General features: G+C 68.8%; 2 protein-coding genes across 8 annotated transcripts; one reads left to right on the plus strand and one right to left on the minus strand.

Moving 5' to 3' along the window:
• The first annotated feature begins 1,057 nt into the window (after positions 1–1,057).
• Positions 1,058–12,922, plus strand: ESPN (espin). 6 transcript variants are annotated; one of them, XM_040588282.1, is made up of 14 exons: positions 1,058–1,389; positions 2,167–2,360; positions 4,556–4,742; positions 4,825–5,007; positions 5,090–5,221; positions 5,313–5,882; positions 7,489–7,650; positions 7,734–7,908; positions 8,196–8,222; positions 9,484–9,629; positions 9,723–10,004; positions 12,059–12,138; positions 12,220–12,231; positions 12,329–12,922. In XM_040588282.1, exons 1-14 carry the CDS (start codon positions 1,096–1,098, stop codon positions 12,474–12,476), a joined length of 2,592 nt encoding a protein of 863 aa, XP_040444216.1. In that variant the 5' UTR covers positions 1,058–1,095; the 3' UTR covers positions 12,477–12,922. The 6 variants fall into 6 exon arrangements, with proteins under 6 accessions (XP_040444216.1, XP_040444217.1, XP_040444213.1 ...); XM_040588283.1 differs by lacking the exon at positions 8,196–8,222; XM_040588279.1 differs by lacking the exons at positions 12,059–12,138; positions 12,220–12,231; positions 12,329–12,922 and adding an exon at positions 10,242–12,052 and having other exon boundaries at positions 5,313–5,532; positions 5,605–5,882.
• On the minus strand, positions 12,487–17,256 carry TNFRSF25 (TNF receptor superfamily member 25). Of its 2 annotated transcripts, XM_040588300.1 has the most exons (7): positions 16,824–17,256; positions 15,032–15,227; positions 14,798–14,929; positions 14,545–14,697; positions 14,389–14,470; positions 14,233–14,294; positions 12,487–14,147 (listed from the first exon to the last, which is right to left on the minus strand). In XM_040588300.1, the coding sequence occupies exons 1-7, from the start codon at positions 16,851–16,853 to the stop codon at positions 13,519–13,521; spliced, it is 1,284 nt and encodes a 427-aa protein (XP_040444234.1). In that variant the 5' UTR covers positions 16,854–17,256; the 3' UTR covers positions 12,487–13,518. The 2 variants fall into 2 exon arrangements, with proteins under 2 accessions (XP_040444234.1, XP_040444233.1); XM_040588299.1 differs by having other exon boundaries at positions 15,032–17,256.
• Positions 17,257–17,335: the final 79 nt, after the last annotated feature.

Raw genomic sequence — 17,335 nt, forward strand, 5'->3', positions numbered from 1 at the left:
GGAGCCGAGGCACTCACGTCCTCCTTGCCGAGGAGCGGCAGGATTAGCACTCTGAGGTGCTCGAGGCTCCGGTTGATGCGGTCGCAGCGGCTCTTATCCATGAGGGGCTTGAGGAGACGGGGTGGTGAGGGCGGGCGGGCGGCCCGGGGCTGTGTGGGTCCGGGAGTGCCGGAGCTCTCACCTTGTGCAGCCGGGTGGTGGTAGGAGGGGGGCGCGAGGGCCGGGGGGGGGACTTGGTGCTCCCGTACCGCCACCGCCTTTATGGGCTGCTGGCGGGGGAGGGCAGGCAGCGCGGGCAGGCAGCTCAGGCAAGCAGGGCAGGCAGGCAGGCAGGGCAGGCAGGGAGGCAGGAAGGGCCGCTGCGCCGCTGTCCGTGGTGCTGCACCAGCGGTACTGCCGCTGTCCGCGGTGCTGAACGCGCTGCGCCGCTGCTGTCCGCGGTGCTGACGGCGAGGGCTGTCCCAGCCTGCCCGCACTGCCCGCGCCGCGCGCTGCCCGTGCCGGTGCCCGCGGTAGCCGCCGCCGCTGCCCGCGCTGCCACAGGTCCCGCCGTCCGTTCCCGCGCTGCCGGTCTCCCCCCTCTGGCCGGCCCTCCCGTGGCAGGAGGAGGCAGGGCAGCTCGCCCGGCATCTCCCGCCCCTCGTTCCTGCCCGTGCTGCTGGGACCGGCAGGCGCACGTCGGGGCTGCGGGAGGAGCCCATCACCGCCGTGCCCTTCGCGTTGCCGGGCGGCGGGCGGGGAGGGGGACACCCGTGGGGCAGCTTCGCAGAGCCGCAGACGGCGGAACCAACAGCTGGGCACGGGCCGCTTGCGGGGTCCCCCGGGCCGGTCCCGGGCCGGGTCGCAGCCCGGCAAAGCCCGGCTGCCGTGGCAGGGGTGGGGGGCGGGGGGCAGCGGGGCGGGGGGGGCTCGGGCAGTAGGCAGCCGCCGCGCCGTCGGGCGGGGCGGGCGGAGGGGCGGCCCCGAGGGTGAAGGAGGAGGAGTCGGCGGGGCCGGGGGGCGGCGGGGCGGGAGCGCTGCGCAGTGCCAAGCGGCGGCCGGGCCGGCGGGGCCGGGGCCGGGGCCGGGACCGGGGCCGGCGGGGCCGGGGCCGGGATGGCGCTGGAGCGGGCGCTGCTGGCGGCGCGACAGGGCGACGTGGAGGCGCTACGGGGGCTGCGGGCGGCCGGGCTGCTGCGACCGGGGCTGCGGGACGCCCTGGGCGCCTCCCCCGCGCACCACGCCGCCCGCGCCGGCCGCCTCGCTTGCCTACGGTACTTGGCGGCCGAGGCCACGCTCCGCGGCGACGCGCGGGCGCGCAACGGGGCCACGCCGGCCCACGACGCCGCCGCCACCGGCAACCTCGCCTGTCTCCAGTGGCTGCTCACGCAGGGGGGCTGCGGCGTGCAGGTGCGAGCGGGAGCGCGGGAAGGGGGGGGCAGCAGGCAACCGGGGGGACGGGCGCGTGTGGACCCCTCCAGCTCTGCCGCCCGGCGAGCCGGGGCCCCGACGTGGCGTCCTACCCATGCAGAACGGGGGGCGGCCGGGGGGGGGGAGGGCGGAGAGCCCCCGGGATCCCGGCGGGACGCAGCCCCGAGGGGGGCGCAGGGCCTCCGGGGCTGTGCCCGGGGCTGCCGGCCCCTCCCGGGGTTACGCAACGGCGGGAGAAGGGCGGTAAGCGGCTTGCCCCGGGGCCGACCGAGAGCTAACGACATGTGACGGGCCAGAGGAGGCGGCGGAGGGGCTGGGAGCGGGGATTAAGCGGCAAGGATGGGGTCAGCAGCTTCGGCAGCCTCCCGGCGGGGGCCAGCTCTGCCCGCACCCCGCCGAGTACGGAGGGTGGCCGGGCTGGCGGCACGGCGGGACCCCGCGGGGAGCCCCTCCAGGCAGGGGCTGCTGGTCGCTGGCAGAACAAGGGGGGCTTTGTGCAGCGCTTGCAGTGTGCGGGTGCAGGCCCTGCTGGATGGCAGGCATGCTTGTCCCACGGCCCCTGCCATGGCCTGTCCCCTCCCTCCAGCCCTCTTCTGTGCAGACGAGACCTCCATCCCGGGCAGCCTGCCCTCCCTGGGGCCAGCCCCCAGCTGTGGGGGGACCCACAGCTGCCCACAGTCCCTGGTCCCACACACACGCCCTTGCCGGAGGGGGCCGGGTCCCTGGTGCCAACAGCCACCCCGGTTCCTCCCACAGGACACAGACAACTCTGGTGCCACCATCCTACACTTGGCAGCCCGCTTTGGTCACCACGAGGTGATCGACTGGCTCCTCCGCTTTGGAGGCAGTGACCCTACAGCGGCCACCAACACGGGAGCGCTGCCTGTCCACTACGCTGCGGCCAAAGGGGATTTCCCTTCCTTGCGACTCCTCTTGGGACACTGCCCCAGGTAACGGCCCCTGCTGCTGGCAGGTGAGAGGGGCTCCGTGCCGGGGGCTGGCAGGGGAATGGGGTGTCCACTGCCACCCCATCCCTCCCTCCAGCCACTGGGCAAGATGCCAGCACTGGGGATGGATTCCGCAGCCACCCTCAGCCCCCAGCTCCAAGGGCAACGCGGGTGCATTATCAGGCCAGGCAGCCAGCTGCACCTTCTTTATGGCCCGGAGAGAAAGGGCGAGGAGAAGAGCGGCCAGTGCTGACAGAAATATTACCACTGGCCGCTTGGTTGGCTCCCTGGGCTCCTGGTGCAGGGCGATAACACAGCCGCCTTTGTCCACCAGCCATTACGTAAATGGATTAGGCTGCCTGCCGAGGAGAGGCTGCTCCCTGCACCGGAGGTGAACTTTCTGCCTGCCCAGGGCCACGAGCATTGCTGGAGGCAGCAGCCCTGCTCGGCTGGCAGTGCTGCGGCAGCATCCTTGCTTTGCCTCCCGAGCGGTACCTGGGGCCCAGCGCATTCCCTGGGGTACATGGCATTGCAGCCCACCAGGCCCACCATGGCAAGCCTCACTGTGGGACCGCAGCAGGCACTTAGGCAGCCCCTAATCCGATTTCCTGTGGCAGGCAGAGGCTGCCAGAAATAACCCACTGCCCCGGTCGATGTGGAGCCCGGAGGGTAGCGCCTTTGCCCTGTGCTGTGCCCAGTTAGGCTTGAGGGCTGCAGATGCACAGGGGTGCACAGCTCCCCCCTATCCAGAGGGGTCCCAAGGCAGTGGGAGGTGAACCAGGGCTCAGCACCCCTCCGTGCCTCGGTGCTGTGACCCCAGAGCCCCGACCCTTCCTGCCAGGCAGGGTCACAGAGCCCATTGCAGGGTCCCTGTTGCCCCATGGCACTCACCAGCTGCAACCTCCCCAGCCCCAGTCCCAGCTCTTTGCCCCCAGGCATGCTGGCTTAGCCCCAGGACATCTGTGGGGATTAACCCCCCGTGGCGCACAGCCTGGCCCCAGCCCAACCATGGCTCCTGCTTGGTGCCTGTTGTGTCAGTCCTGGTGTAGCGCAGCACTGGTGGTGGCCCTCACATGTTGGTTTTCAATGCTTCTTGCCAGGGTTGCTTCACTGCTGTCACCGCCTTCCCCTTGAATTATTTAGGGCTGGCCCCACTCCCGGCCCTGTGCCCGCTTGGAGGCTCTGTTACGGCCACGAAATCCAATCCCCGGGTGCTGCTGTGGGATGCTGGCGTTCCCAGCCCACCTTCGCACTGGCCTTGCAGGGTCTCCAGCAGCCAGAAGCCCGGTGTGAAGTCACGGCCATCTGGCAAAGCAGTTTACCGGCACTTGCCCAAGTGGCTTAACCCCTTCCCAATTAGTGGGAGATGGTAATCAGGGTCTGAATGCATGTCTGTACCCCTGCTGTTCCCCTGCACCATGGCCCAGCCTGCCACCATCCTGGCCCAGCTCCTGCTCTGGGAGTGCCCAGCAGCATCGCAGCCCAGAGCTGCGGCACCCCAGGGCAGGCGCTCTGCGGCACGGCACAGTGGGAAGGCAGTGCTGGCCACAGCCCATCTCACAGTTACAGGGATCAATTATTAAGGGCCTGCGATCTTTGCGATAACAGAGCGGAGTATTTATTGCTCTTCCTTTTTTAAATATTCAACAGGTTTTTTTATGAAGCACTTAGTAAAACAGCTTCCTGCATGGTGGGGATGTGGGATGTAGGATGCACAATTTGGGACGAGGCATGCGAGGATGCCAAGGCCTGCCACAAGCAGTGGGGGGACACCTGTGCCAGGCAGCCGGACTGGCAGGGGGCAGTGGGCAGCAGGGCCAGCACTGCCATGGTGCAGGTCAGCCCTTACCTGCCGGCTCCTCTGTGGCCAGCGCTGCCTAAGCTGCTTATTTAAAAATACAGCTAAATTGCAATGTCCAGAAACAGCCGGAGGAAGGAGCTTACCCTAAGCAGGCTGATTAACTTAGTGACCTCCCACTGTAGCAGCCGCTGCTGCGGGGACCCAGTGGGGAGCCAGGGGGTGGATGGCTCCCAGCCAACACTGCCCAGCTCTGCTACTGCCCTGCCTGCACCCAGACAGCATGTCCCCTGTGTGTTCCTCATTTCCCTGTGACCTGTGTGTCCCCTACACCCTGTACCTCCCTTCCCAGTGTGCTTGGTGGTGGCTGCAGGTGATGGGTGCTGTGCCCCTCTTGCAGCACGCTGAGTGCCCAGACCAAGACAGGGGCCACCCCGCTGTACCTCGCCTGCCAAGAGGGCCACCTGGAGATCATCCAGTACCTGGTGCAGGACTGCGGGGCTGACCCCCATGCGTGTGCCCATGATGGCATGACCCCGCTGCACGCTGCTGCCCAGATGGGCCACAACACTGTCATCGTCTGGCTGGTAAGCGTGGGCTGGGCACAGCATGGTGGCACGGCATGGGGCACACTGTGCCAGCGCTCAGCCCGCCCACCCACCCACCCAGATGAGCTTCACGACGGTGAGCCTGTCGGAGCGGGACGCCGAAGGGGCCACGGCCATGCACTTCGCCGCCAGCCGTGGTCACGCCAAGGTGCTGAGCTGGCTGCTGCTGCACGGTGGGGAGATCACTGCTGACAGCTGGGGTGGCACACCGCTGCACGATGCTGCTGAGAACGGCGAGCTGGAGGTGGGTGGTTGTGGCCAGCAAGGTGCCAGGGTGGAGAGAGGGAGTGCCCTCCAGCCCTGCCATGCTCCCCCACTCTCCCCAGTGCTGCCAGATCCTGGTGGTGAATGGCGCCGACCTCAGCATCCGTGACCAGGACGGCTACACGGCGGCTGACCTCGCCGACTACAATGGCCACGGCCACTGTGCCCAGTACCTGCGCACTGTGGAGAACATGGTATGGCAGTGCTGCGGGGCCACGTGCGTGGGGACCACGCAGGGCCTTGCCACTCCTGCCCCACCACCTGACCGCACGGCTGTGCCAGCAGAGCGTGGAGCACCGCGTGCTGTCGCGAGACCCCTCGGCAGATGGGGAGTGCCGGCAGCCCGACTCGGGCATGTCATCGCCCAACACCACGGCGTCGGCACCCCAGGCACGCTTCGAGGTGGGCTCCCCTGCCAGCACCCTCTCCAACTACGACTCCTGCCACTCCAGCCAGTCCAGCACCGGGGAGAAGAGGGGTGGCCCCCTGGGGGCCCCCGCTGCCCGTGAGTGTGGGGCCGGGGGGTGCAGGGCAGGGGACACGGGGCTGGCCCCCCGTGACCCCCTGCCCTGCGCAGGGGTGCCCGCACCAGCGCTGGCGGACATGCAGGCGTACATGGACATGCTGGACCCTGAGACGTGGCCGCGGGGCCGGGGGCTGGCAGGCGAGGGCCCCCTGCCGCCGCCACCCCCCACCTTCCCCCCCCCGCCACCCCCACCCCCTGCCACCCGACCGCCCCCGCCGCCCCCTGACTACCCCGCACCCGCACCCCCCGCCGCCCCCCACACCGCCGACATCTACGTGCGGGCCAAGAACAACCTGCGGCACGTGGAGAGCCAGGCGCTGCGCCGAGAGGTACGGCCCCATGCACCACGTCCCACACACGCCGTGTCCCCTGTGCCCCACGCACTGTGCCCCATGCACAGCTGCTCCTGGCCACGGAGCTCATGGGATGTGCCACCTAGGGGGGGACATGCCACTGGGCACCAATCTCCCGTGGGGAGCTGTTAGTTCTTGATGGCACCGGGAGGGGACAGCCCCGGCTTGAGGCCACATGCCTGCGATGCTGACTTGCACCACAGGTCCAAGGTGCAACCGGCAGTGAGGGTGCAGCAAGACGGGGCCTCTGCGGCACTGGGCGGCCTTGCTGCACCAGCTGGGGCATCTGGAGGCACCGTGCAGGCCATTGCATGGCTGACTGTCACGGCTGCACCCACGTGGCCTTGGCGATGCCACCAGCACCATGCCGAGCTGGGTGTGGGCGGCTGCGCAGGCTGTAACTGGAGCAGCCAGCTCCGGTGTCACCTGCGCAGCAGGTGTCAGGTGGCTCAGCTGGTGCTGCCAGGAGCTGAGAGGGCTCAGCCGGGCGTGCACAGGTAAGAGGGGTGCAGCCCCCCGAGGCGGGCTGGGGGGGGCATAGGGATGCGGTGGGCTCAAGGCCGTCCTGACCCCCAAGCATGGCTCTCACCACTTGTCCGGGGACAGGAACCTGGTGCACAGCTGTGGTCAGGCCACCGGCAGAGCCCAGAGCTACAGGGGATGGGGGCACAAGGGAGAGGGGGTCTTGGCAGAGCAATGTGTGCCAGGCCTGTGCAGCGCTCAGGACCCTGTTGTGCTCTTTGTGCATGTCTCGCTAATGGGGTAATGAGCGGCCTTGCCTGGGGGGCTACAGAGCCGGGCTGCCCTGGGGAGGGGCAGGCATGTGCCAGCCAGAGCAATGTGGGCACCCCAGGCAGGGGGGCTGAGCAGCACAGACCCTCACACCGGACTGGGGCTGGTGCTGTGGCAGCGGGAGCTGGGCTTGGCACAGCGCCCACGGCAGACAGAGCAGGAAGCACCGAGCTGTCGCTTGTTGACTTAGCTGGGGCTGGTGGCAGTGGCAAGCGCCTGGGCTCACCATGCAAATGCCACGGGTGGAGGTGGCGCACAGGGAAATGCAAATAGCAGGGCCCCCGGCATGGGGAGTGAGGCCGTGCCGCCGCGGCACCTCAAACCCGGGCAGTGGGCATGACCCCCTGCAGTGCCGGTGCTCGGCAGCACGAGCCACAAAGCTGCTGCGGTATGTGCTGGGGTGAGCTGAGGCTGCGCTGCCCAAGAGCCCCGTTCAGAGGGAGGTTTGGAACCAGGCCCCATGGGAGATAAGCTCCAGGTAATCCGTGGGGCCAGGGCTCGGCAGTCCTGTTCCCAGGGGGTTATCCCAGGGGAGGCTCGGCTGGGCTCCTGGGCACAGGCTATAGGGTCACAGTGCCAGGCGCTGATGGCACATCCTGCCATCCCCACATGCAGTCCCTGGTGCAGCCTTGTGCTGAGTGGACCCATGGCGTATGTGCCTGCTGTGCCCCAAGCCTGGCATCTGCCCCACAGCCACCCTGGGCACGGCCTTGCTCTTCCACAGCTCTGCCCCACAGCCACCCTGGGCTCAGCTGGGCACGGCTGTGCTGAGCCATGTTCCCCATTGCAGCTGGCTTCGCGTGAGAGCAGCCCTGAGGGCCTGCGCAGGGCCGACTCCAGCAGGCGGTCAAGGAATTTTGGCAAGCAGCCGAGCACCGGTGACTACTACAAGCACCTAGGGCACGGCACAGCCGAGCAGCCCGGGCCCCGGCGAATGGCACACAGCGAGGAGGTGAGCCCCAGCCTCGTGCCGCAAGCCTTCATGTGGCTCAGCGGCACCGGCACCACGCAACGCCTGCCCATGCTTTCTTTCAGGCATCGCCCATCTCAGAGGACACCATGCGCAACGGGGAGAGCAAGCCTGGTGCTGAGCTGCCACCCCCGCCGCCACCCCCACCGCTGCCTGATGCTGCCTGTCCGATGCCCCCACCACCGCCACCACTGGCTGAGACCCCCGCCGGACCCCGCCGCTCCTCCTCCTCTACAGGAAGTAAGTGGCGGGGTGCCAGGCAGGCACGGGGAGCAATCCCTGGCACTGTCCCATCGGCTGCACCATGGCACCAGCCGCCCCGGCGCGTCTCCTTCTGCGGCACTCTGGCTGTGTGGCTCCTGACAGCCTCTCTGTCCTTCTCTCCTCCGGTGTCGGCGTGGGGGCCCCCATGCCCGCCCGCCCCTGCCTGCTCTCACTGCTGGCCGCTTCTCTTCTCTCTTGTCTCGCGGTGGCTAAATCCTTCCTCTGCCGCGCACCCTGCGCCGCCTCTCTGCTTCTCTCCCTAGGAGGAAAGGCGCTCAGGCAGATGAAGAGTAAGTACCGTGGCCCCACGCTCTTCCCTGCTCTGGGGGTGCCCCGGCGCGGGGCATGGCCAGCGGGGCCCGAGCCGGCACCATCCCATGCCGGAGCCACGGGGCACTGACGGCCACTGGGGCTGGCAGCTGCCCGCAGCCCTCCTGCCTGCTGAGCCCTCGCTGCTGCGTTGCCAGGCCGGCGTGCCACGCGGTGGCCCGAGCCCTGGCGTGGGGCTGCCGAAGCCAGCCGGCAGGGCTGGCAGGGCTGGGCAGGCGGCCGGGGCCCCATGCCCCCCGCGGCCCCCGCGGCCCTGCCGCCGGCCCTGCACACAGAGGGCCTTTGTCTGCGCTCAGCCGGCTGGCGTGACCCCGCCACGTGAGCGCACCGGCCGCTCCCCCACCGCTGATTGCAGCCGGGCTTGGCTGCCGCTCAGCACCTGCTTTATTAGCGCCGGCTCCCGCGGCTGGGGGGTCTCAGCCGGCACTGGATGGCAGCGCGTGCGCCCTGCTGGGGCCTCAGCACCCACAGCCCTCTGGCCCCGGCACGGCGCAGCCGAGCAGGGCGAGCTGCGGGAGCCGGCGGCAGGGAGGGGGCTCTGCCTTGGCACGGTACCATGGGCCATTAGGGACCCACGCATGGCTGGCACAGACGGTGGGTGCTCGTGGGGTGGGTGGCACAAGCGATGGCAAGGGCATCCTCAGGGGCACTGCCGCTCTCCAGTGCCGCTGCCATGACGATCTTGGGGCTCAGGGCTGGCAGTGGGGCTGGCTTAGGCTGTCGGTGCATCGCTGCTGTGGGCTGTGGGGGAGGGTAGGGGGTCCAGGGCCCCCGGTGAGGCAGCACAGTGTCATCCTGCTGTGCCGGGGCTGTTGCCAGCCACAGACCCATCCCTCTGCAGGCAGGTCACTGCTGTCACAGCGTGGTGCTGTGAGGTGGGTGGCCCTTGGGGCTGGGGCTCTGAGATCTGGGTGCTGGCATGCTGCTCCATCAAGGTCCCATGGACCTGGTAACCTGGGTGTTGGGATACTGGTCCCATGGACCCAGGGAGGTGGGGTGCCAGGCTGCTGAGTGCTGGGATGTTGCTCCAGCAAGGTCCCATGGACCTGGGATGCTAGGTGCCAGGATGCTGCTCCGATAGGAGTCCCAGGGGCTCTCAGGCATGGGGGGCAGTCAGCTGGCTACCCTGTCACCCCCGTGCGCCGCAGGCTGGCAGGGGAACTGGGGGTGTGGGGGGCTGCTGGCAGCAGGGCCCTTACTGCCCACCCTGCCTCCCCCCAGGCACCAAGTCCTTCAACATGATGTCCCCCACTGGTGACAACTCAGAGCTGCTGGCTGAGATCAAGGCCGGGAAAAGCCTCAAGCCGACGCCACAGAGCAAAGGCTTCACCACCGTCTTCTCCGGCAGCGGCCAGGCAGGGGCCAATGTAAGGGGGGGAGGGGTGGGTGGCGGGGGAGCCGGTGGCAGTGCATCATGGCACAGCGGGTGCCCACCACCCTTCTTCCCTCCTTCTCCATAGGCAGAGTCGCCGGTGTCCTCCCCGTCACCCACCAGGACGCCCACCCCGCCGGCCACCCCCGAGGCTGCCGGGCCACCACGCTGCCTGGCAGGGGGCTCACCAGAACTGGTGCTGAATGGGAGCTCGCCGGTGCCAGCGGCAGGCACCGGGGTGGCAGCAGAGGCGGAGGCGCTGGTGCCGAGCCATGACGAGCGGGGCCGGCCCATCCCCGAGTGGAAGCGGCAGGTGATGGTGCGCAAGCTGCAGCTCCGCATGCAGGAGGAAGAGGAGCAGCGGCGCAAGGTAGGGGGGTCCCGCGTGCTGTGGCGGCGCGTGTGGCGTGGGTATGGCCCAGCAGCTCAGGACCTGGCGAGATGGTGTGTGTGGCATTGCCTCTGGTTCCTGGCTGTGCCAGGGGACCACCCCACCCGCATGCAGGGGCATTGTGTCCCAGGGGTGCCGCACGTGGCGGCGGCAGTGGTGGCATGAGGTGCACGCGGTGCGGCCTCAAGAGCCCCTTTGCCCTCTTTCCCGCCGCAGCCTGGGAGCCACTCGCTGCCCCTGTGCCAGCGCAGGCCACCCACCCGCGGGGGCACACCTGGACCTGCCGGGCAGCCGATGCGGGAGGAGGACTTGCGGCACCTGGAGAGGCGGCTGGGGAGCCTGCGGGTGATGCATGAGGCCCAGCCGGTGCAGCCGCTGCCGGGGCGGCTGGAGAAGGAGCCGCTGCCACTCCTGCCGCTGCCTGCCACCCTGGCGCCCCAGCACTTCGCCCTCACCCACAAGAACCCACCCACCCACAGCAGCCAGCCCCCAACGCTGCCGAGGAGCATGGCCGTGCCACCGGCCACCCCGGGGAGCCAGGAGGGGCAGGGGGCAGGGGCGGCAGCAGGCGGCCCTGGTGCCCAGCATGATGCCCAGCGCGAGATCCTGGGCTGTGGCGTCTCCGTCCGCAGCCTCAAGGCCAACTATGAGGGCCCAGGGGGGGCCTCCCCACCCATCCCCAGGGTCACCAAGCGCAAGCGGGCACAGCCCCCCAGCAGCACCCGCCAGCCTGTCCTGGAGGAGGAGTATGGGGATGGGGCACTGCGGCGGAGCCGGCCGGCACCACCGGAGCCAAGGGGCCCACGGCAGCATGCTGAGGCACACAAGGAGCGTGCCGTCTTCCTCTTCCTGGAGCACTGGAAGAAACGGGCACTGGCAGCGGTGCCTGGGGAGGAGCGGCCGCGGCGGCCAGGGAGGCGGCGGCCGGCAGCAGGACGGCTGCTGGCCCGCTGGAGAAGCATTGCTCGCCGGGTGCCGGGACGGCAGATCCGGCGGCTGAGCCGCGCCACGGTGCTGTACTGGCCCCAGCACTTTCTGCCCCACATCGGTGGCTCGCCCATGCCCCATGACAGCCTCCCGCTCGACCTCTTCATGCTGGGCTACTTCCAGCTGCTGGAGATGCCTCTCAGCCCTGAGGAACGGCGCTTCCGCCACCTCCTCTGCTACGAGATGTTCGACCGCCTGGGCAGCCACAGCTGGCACCACGTCCGCCACTTCCACCGTGCCGTGCTGGAGCAGGTCGAAGCCGGCCACCGCCACTGGCTCGACGGCTTTGAGGACCTCGTGCAGGAGTTTTTCGAGAATGGCCCCACCATGGTGGCGGAGAGCCCTCCGGAGCTCCCCGCGGCAGCCCTGGGAGGGGAGGGGGCATCAGTGCCAGTGCCGGTGCCGGAGCTGGGCGAGTTCAGTGAGGAGGACGTCTGCCGCTTCATCGACCGTAGCTTCTCCTTCTGGAAGGAGAAGGAGGCGGAGATGTCCGACACCTGAGCCCAGCGGGATGCTGTGGGCTGTGCCAGCAGTGTGGGGGCGGGCCAGGAGCAGGCACCGGGGGCAGCCGGGGGCAGCAGGACCCGGTGCCTGGGTGTGCTCAGCTGACTGCGGCTCTGACAGCGTTGTGGCTTGGCTCAGCGGAGGGTTTGGTGTTGTTTCGCGTGGCCCCGGGCCGAGGTTGCGGTGTGCCGCTTGCTGTGGCTGTGTGTTGTGCAGGGGGTGCAGCACTGGGGCTGCGCTCCCCTCTGGCGTGGTGTTTGCGGTGCCGGGGCGGCGTGGGCCCCTGCGTGTCAGTGCAATAAAGCTGTGGTGTGCTGCGAAGGGCTGGCCACACCGCGCACTCCTTCCTCCTCCCTGCGCCGGCAGAAGGCAGGCGGCGAGGGGCGATGTCGGTGAGCCCCCACCAGCGCTGTGCCGGGAGCACGGCTCAGCCCGACGACCAGCAGGATGTGGTGCCACGTACCAAGGCAATGCCACTGCCTCACGGTGCCAGCAGCAAGGGCAGGCTCCTGGCAGTGCGAGTAACACGCTGTCTGTTGCAGGAGAAGGAGGAGGAGGCACGCCTGGCCAGCATGCCAGCCTGGAGGAGGGACATCCTGCGCAAGAAGCTGGAGGAGGAGAGGTGAGCCGGGGCCAGGGGACGCTGCATCAGCCAGCCGCCCCCGCGACTCCGCTAACCCCGCTCTTCCCTTTGCCTTTGCAGGGAGCAGAAACGGTGAGTGCCGCAAGCCCCTTCCCTGGGCAGGTGGGTGGGCACGGCGGCTCCGGCGCTCTGGTGACCATGGTGCCCCGTGCCCTCCGCTGCTGAGCAGGAAAGAGCAGGAGAAGCTGAAGCGGGAGGAGGAGGAGAAGGAGAAGGAGCAGTCGGAAAAGCTAAGGACTCTCGGGTACGATGAGACAAAGCTGGCGCCCTGGCAGCGGCAGATCATCCTCAAGAAGGGGGACATAGCCAAGCACTAGCCACGCCACGCCGCGCCCTGGCTCTTTGCGGCGGGAGGAGGCCAGCAGGTCCCACCACAGACCGGGATGCACCTCGACACCCTCCTCCCACCGCGGATGGCCACATAGCCCAACCCAGAGGAGCCCTCACTACCACCCCGAGCACCTGTAGCCCCCGTCCCACTGCCGTCGGCCCACTGCCACACCGTGCTGCCCTTCGCAAAGCGAGCTGCCGCAGTGTGGGGCACCTGGCTCCTTGTGCGCCGCTGGGCTCGACTATTGAGGCTGGGCTCGCCATGCTGCCCTGCTCCCCGTGCTCCCCGCAGGCACCACTCGCCGTTGCAGCTGCAGCACACTCACCACCACTCCTGCCCCTCCCGCCTCTGGAGCCACTTGAGGCTGGCTCCTGGCTCCACTCCACCCCGGACCACCTGCCTTTCCAGCAATTAAAACGATAAACCCCGCCAGCAGTGCCCCGCGCCTTCCTGGGGCTGCCCATGCCACCTCCCTGCCTGCACCGTGCTGCACCCACTGCGGTGCCCCCATCGCCCGTACCGCCCCCATTACCACCATCACCCGCACATCCCCATCACCCGCATCACCACCCCCACCCACATTGCCCCCACCACCTGCCGTGGCCACGTCACCCACCAACGTCACCCCTGATGCCAGCAGTGTCTCGGTGCTCAGCTGGGCTGGCGCAGCCCTGGGAAGAAGGGCCGGGGGCCAGAAGATGGAGAACATGCCACTTTATTGGGGCAGGGGCAGGCGCGCCCGTCAGCGGGCGGCCTCGAGAACTATCCCATGGGTTAACGGCGGGCTCGGCGCCCGCTCATCCCGCGAGCGGCCGGGCAGCCGACGTGCTGGGGTGCAGGGTCCCCCCCTGGCCCTGGGAGCAGGGGGACATAAATAGGGGGGGTGGGCAGGGAGGGGACGTAAAACTGACATAAAATGTCTACACGGTTTAAGTAACAATACTTAGGGGTACGGCTCAGCCAAGGCACCTGGTAAGCCAGGGAGGTGCCGGGACCTCACTCTGCTGGCGTGGTGTCGTCGGTGGGGGTCAGGGGCCCGCCAGCAGGCTCCGGCGCAGCGCCTCAGCACAACCAGCCAGCTCCATGCGCTCCAGGGCAGCATAGACACGGTCAAGTGTGGCACTGGTCTGCTGGCACCAGCGCTTCAGCATTTCGTACTGCTGGTCACGGATGTGGGCCACCTCCAGCTCCACCAGCTCAATCTCTGCCTCCCGCAGCTCCAGCACCCGCATGAACTCCTTCCAGCGCCGCACCGGCACCGCGTCGATGATGGTGTAGAGCTGGCTGCCATGCAGCAGGGCACCGCGGGGCTCCAGGGGAGCAGAGGGCTCCACCTGACCACCCGGCTGTGCCGCACCACTGGGCTGCTCCCGCAATAAAGGCTGGTGCTTGGGGCTCTGCCTCACCGTGCTGGCAGCATGCTCCGTCACCTTAGGGGAGTACAGCTGGGTGCAGCATGAGCTGTCCCACACCTGGGCGCTGGCCTGGTACCACGGCATGGCCACGGGCCCGGCTGTGGGGGTGGCCACCTGTGCCATGGGGAGGGGGCTGCCTGCCAGGGTGCTGTGCCGGAGCCGCTTCCTTTTGCGGTAGATGGCAAGGGCACCCAGGAAGAAGGGCCCGGTGAACGCCAGCAGAAGGTACTCCAGACCCGTGCCTGCAAGGAGAAGCAGGAGTGTCCTCATCAGCCAGCCAGCGCAGCGGCCCCCGCACTACTGCCCCCAGCCCTGCAGCCCCCACACCTTGCCTGCTGCTGCCGCTGCACACGCGCTGGCACTCTGTGCCGCATGTCTCCTGGGTGCTCCTGCAAGGAGAGGGGAGCCATGGGTGCCGTGCTGCGCTGTGCCATGGGCCCTGCACATGTCCCTGGCTGGGGCACAGGGAGGGTCAATGCTTACGTGTGGCACGGCCGGCACTCGCTGCCCTCGGCGTAGAAGTCAGGCTTGCAGCTACCGCAGAGCGTGTCCTGCACCTCTGAGCCTGGGGAGAGGGTAGGATCAGGCAGGGTGGCACAGCCGGTGAGGGCGCATCACGGGCTGGCCAGCAGCACTCACATGGCCGCTGGATGAGTCGCCCAACGCAGGGCTGGCACTGCCGGCAGAAGAAGTCGTTGCAGTGCTCATCAAGGCAGTCACGGAAACGGCCATGCTCGCAGCCACAGGCAACGTTGCTGGTGGCCGAGCAGTTGCTCAGCACGCTCTGGAAAGCTGCAGGAGGCAGGCGGTGAGTGGTGCTGCAGGGCACAGCGCAGCGCCATGCAGCGTGGCACAGCACGGTGTGGCATGGCGCAGCACACCGCCAGCTCACCTTGCCGGTCACACTCGTAGCAAGCCTGGCATTTGGGGAGGGTGTTTGGCTGGGCGCGGAAAGTGCCGGCAGGACAGGCGGTGCAGACGCTGTTGTTGCTGTGGCTCGAACACGGGGCAAACAGGAACGTCCCTGCGGGGACAGTGGGGTGACAGGGAGCATGGCCACCTGGGGTGAAGCACCCAGTGTGCCACAGCATGCCATGCCAGGCTGTGCTGGCCAGGCAGGTCTCACCTGCAGGACACTGGGTGCAGCACCGGTGAGCCTCCTTGATCCAGTTCATGCCAGCGGGGCAGGGGGGTCTGGTGACATGCCTCTGCAGGCGGGTGGGTGGCCGTACCAGGACCTGCTGCCCCTGTGGCACAGGGCGGTCCTGGCACCCTGGGGGCTGTGATTCACTGCCTGCCAGCCACAGCGCTGCCAGGATCACCTGTGGGCAGGGAGAGGGCAGGGATGCCGGCAGCTGGGGCACCCCAGGAGCCATGCACCTGCGGGAGCAGCCCTCGCACCGTGCCCTCCACCCTTCCGGCTGCACATGTCCAACCAGTGCCTGTGTCGGGCAGGACGGCTGGAGCCACAGCTCTGTGCCCCAGAGCTGCACAGGTGTGGTGCCCCAGGGCTGGGAATGCCCCGCAGCAGCCCCTGTGCCGTGCTTCCCTTGCCCTACGCAGGCAACTGGCATCCTGCTGGTGCTGCAAGACACGTATGCCATGGGGGCTGCTGTGCCACCCCTGGTAATCCTCGCGCACTCTGCAAACAGTGCCGCCAGGCTGGCTGGGAGCGGGCCCAGGGTGCTCGGCTGCCTGCCCCACTGGGGACGGGGACAAGGGAGGGGGTGCACGGGCTGATGGTGGTGCTGGGGCTCACCAGCCTGGGGAGGTGTCAGCAGCTGAGCGCGGGAGGGTTAATGCTGCTGGCTTCTCTTTCCTGGGGTTTTTCTTCCTTGCAGAGGAGGCGATTTCCTCCCCAAGAGGAAGCCGTGCCGGCTCACGCTCTCCCCGATGCTATCGCACCTCGTACGTGAGTCCCAAACTAGGTCACCACTCCCCCACCCTGGGGCACCGGCTGCTGCACCCAGGGGAGCCCCGCTCCCCCCACGGCTGCGGTGGCGACAGGGTGCCCACGCCGGCACCCCCATCCCGGGGAAGGCAGGGGGCCGGGGAGGGCCACAGCACTGGCAGCGCGGGCAGGGAGCCAGGGGATTCCTCGCTGGGGGCTGGATTTCCCAGCCGCAATAGCCCTGATTACGGCAGCTGAATCATTTTCTATTAAAGCCGCCACCAGCAGCAGACTGGAAACCACGCGCAGGCCGCCCCGCTTGCAGGGCGCTGCTGGGAGATCGGGGCAGCCGCCTCAGCCCCAGCTGCCAGCAGCACATCTGAGTCACCGCTGAAGCACGACCTTCCCATGGTGGGGTCCTGCCTGCACGCCCTGCCTGCCAGCGGGCAGCTGCCCCTTCCCCAGCACCCGGAGCAGGTGCCCCACGGGCGCGGGAGCCGCCGGCACAGGTGCAGCCCCACCGCTGGCTGCACCGTGGGGAGACACCAGCTCCTTTGCCATGCAGCCGCTGCCCTGGCCCGTAACGCAGCCCCCGTGCCGTCTCTGCTCCTGGTGCCCATGTGCTGGGGCAGTCACCCAGCCAGCCCCAGGGTGGCCCTGGCAGCTGCCACCACTGGCAGCCCTGACCCGCTCCCACAGCCCACTAGCACGGCCAGTCCCCGTGGCGGTGCCCTGCCTGCAGCCCCGTGGCTGAGCCCACACTCCCTCGGCTGCATCGCGGCCATGCCGGCAGTCCTTCATGGCTGTGCCATGCCCGTGCTCCCCGCGGCTGTGCCATGCTGCAGGTGCTTCAGCGAGGCAGACCCCATTCCCAGGTGTTCAGCTGAGGGGGGAGCAAGCTTTTTAGGCATGCTTGCACTGGGCTTGCCCCCAGACCCCCACCCCCCAGACCCGCTGTAGCCACAGCCCCAGGGCACCCTGCAATCGGTGCCAGGGGTCCGCGGGACCCCGGCACTGCCACACTCACCCAAGACACCCCTGGGCAGCAGAGCTTCATCCTTGTGGCCGATGCGGCTGGGTCATGCCGGGGTGGCGAGTGGACCAGGGCAGTGGGCGCAGTGGGGTGTCAGGGCAGTTCAGCACCTGGGCAGGGTGCCCTGGCACCCCATCGCTGCCGGCAGTGTGTGACGCGTGGCGAGTGAGCGCCAGCCCTCCCCACACAGGCTTTTACACCCAGCCGCGGCAGGAGGAAATGCTTTTTTGGAAATGAGTCCAGGGGGTGTGAAACCACATGACGGGAGCAGCAGGCGCGGGAGGGACCTGTGCTGCCTCGCCATGGGCCGCCCGGCCACCGCCCTCCCTTTCCTGCTGGCACAGACACGCTGTGGCCGGGCGATGTGGGGAGCACAGGGAGCCCTGGGGCATGAGGCTGGAGCTTGTCCCCAGCCTTCTCACCGTGTCTGCCCTGGTGGGGCTCCCCCAGTCGTGCCACATGCCCGCCCCGGTGCTGCCCAGCCGTACGGTGCTGCCGTGGCCCAG

This window comes from Falco naumanni, chromosome 3 (assembly GCF_017639655.2).
Source record: "Falco naumanni isolate bFalNau1 chromosome 3, bFalNau1.pat, whole genome shotgun sequence".
Classification (NCBI taxonomy): Eukaryota; Metazoa; Chordata; class Aves; order Falconiformes; family Falconidae; genus Falco; species Falco naumanni.

Excerpts from the sequence above, each read along its gene's own strand:
- TNFRSF25 (XM_040588299.1), bottom strand. The coding sequence starts at position 15,509 with ATGGCATACGTGTCTTGCAGCACCAGCAGGATGCCAGTTGCCTGCGTA. Across the intron at positions 14,471-14,544 it reads GCGACTCATCCAGCGGCCAT|GCTCAGAGGTGCAGGACACG; the intron begins GTGAGTGCTGCT and ends CCCTCTCCCCAG. Across the intron at positions 14,295-14,388 it reads GAGTGCCGGCCGTGCCACAC|GAGCACCCAGGAGACATGCG; the intron begins GTAAGCATTGAC and ends CTCTCCTTGCAG.
- ESPN (XM_040588277.1), top strand. The coding sequence starts at position 1,096 with ATGGCGCTGGAGCGGGCGCTGCTGGCGGCGCGACAGGGCGACGTGGAG. Across the intron at positions 4,743-4,824 it reads ACACTGTCATCGTCTGGCTG|ATGAGCTTCACGACGGTGAG; the intron begins GTAAGCGTGGGC and ends CCACCCACCCAG. Across the intron at positions 10,005-10,241 it reads AAGAGGAGCAGCGGCGCAAG|CCTGGGAGCCACTCGCTGCC; the intron begins GTAGGGGGGTCC and ends TTCCCGCCGCAG.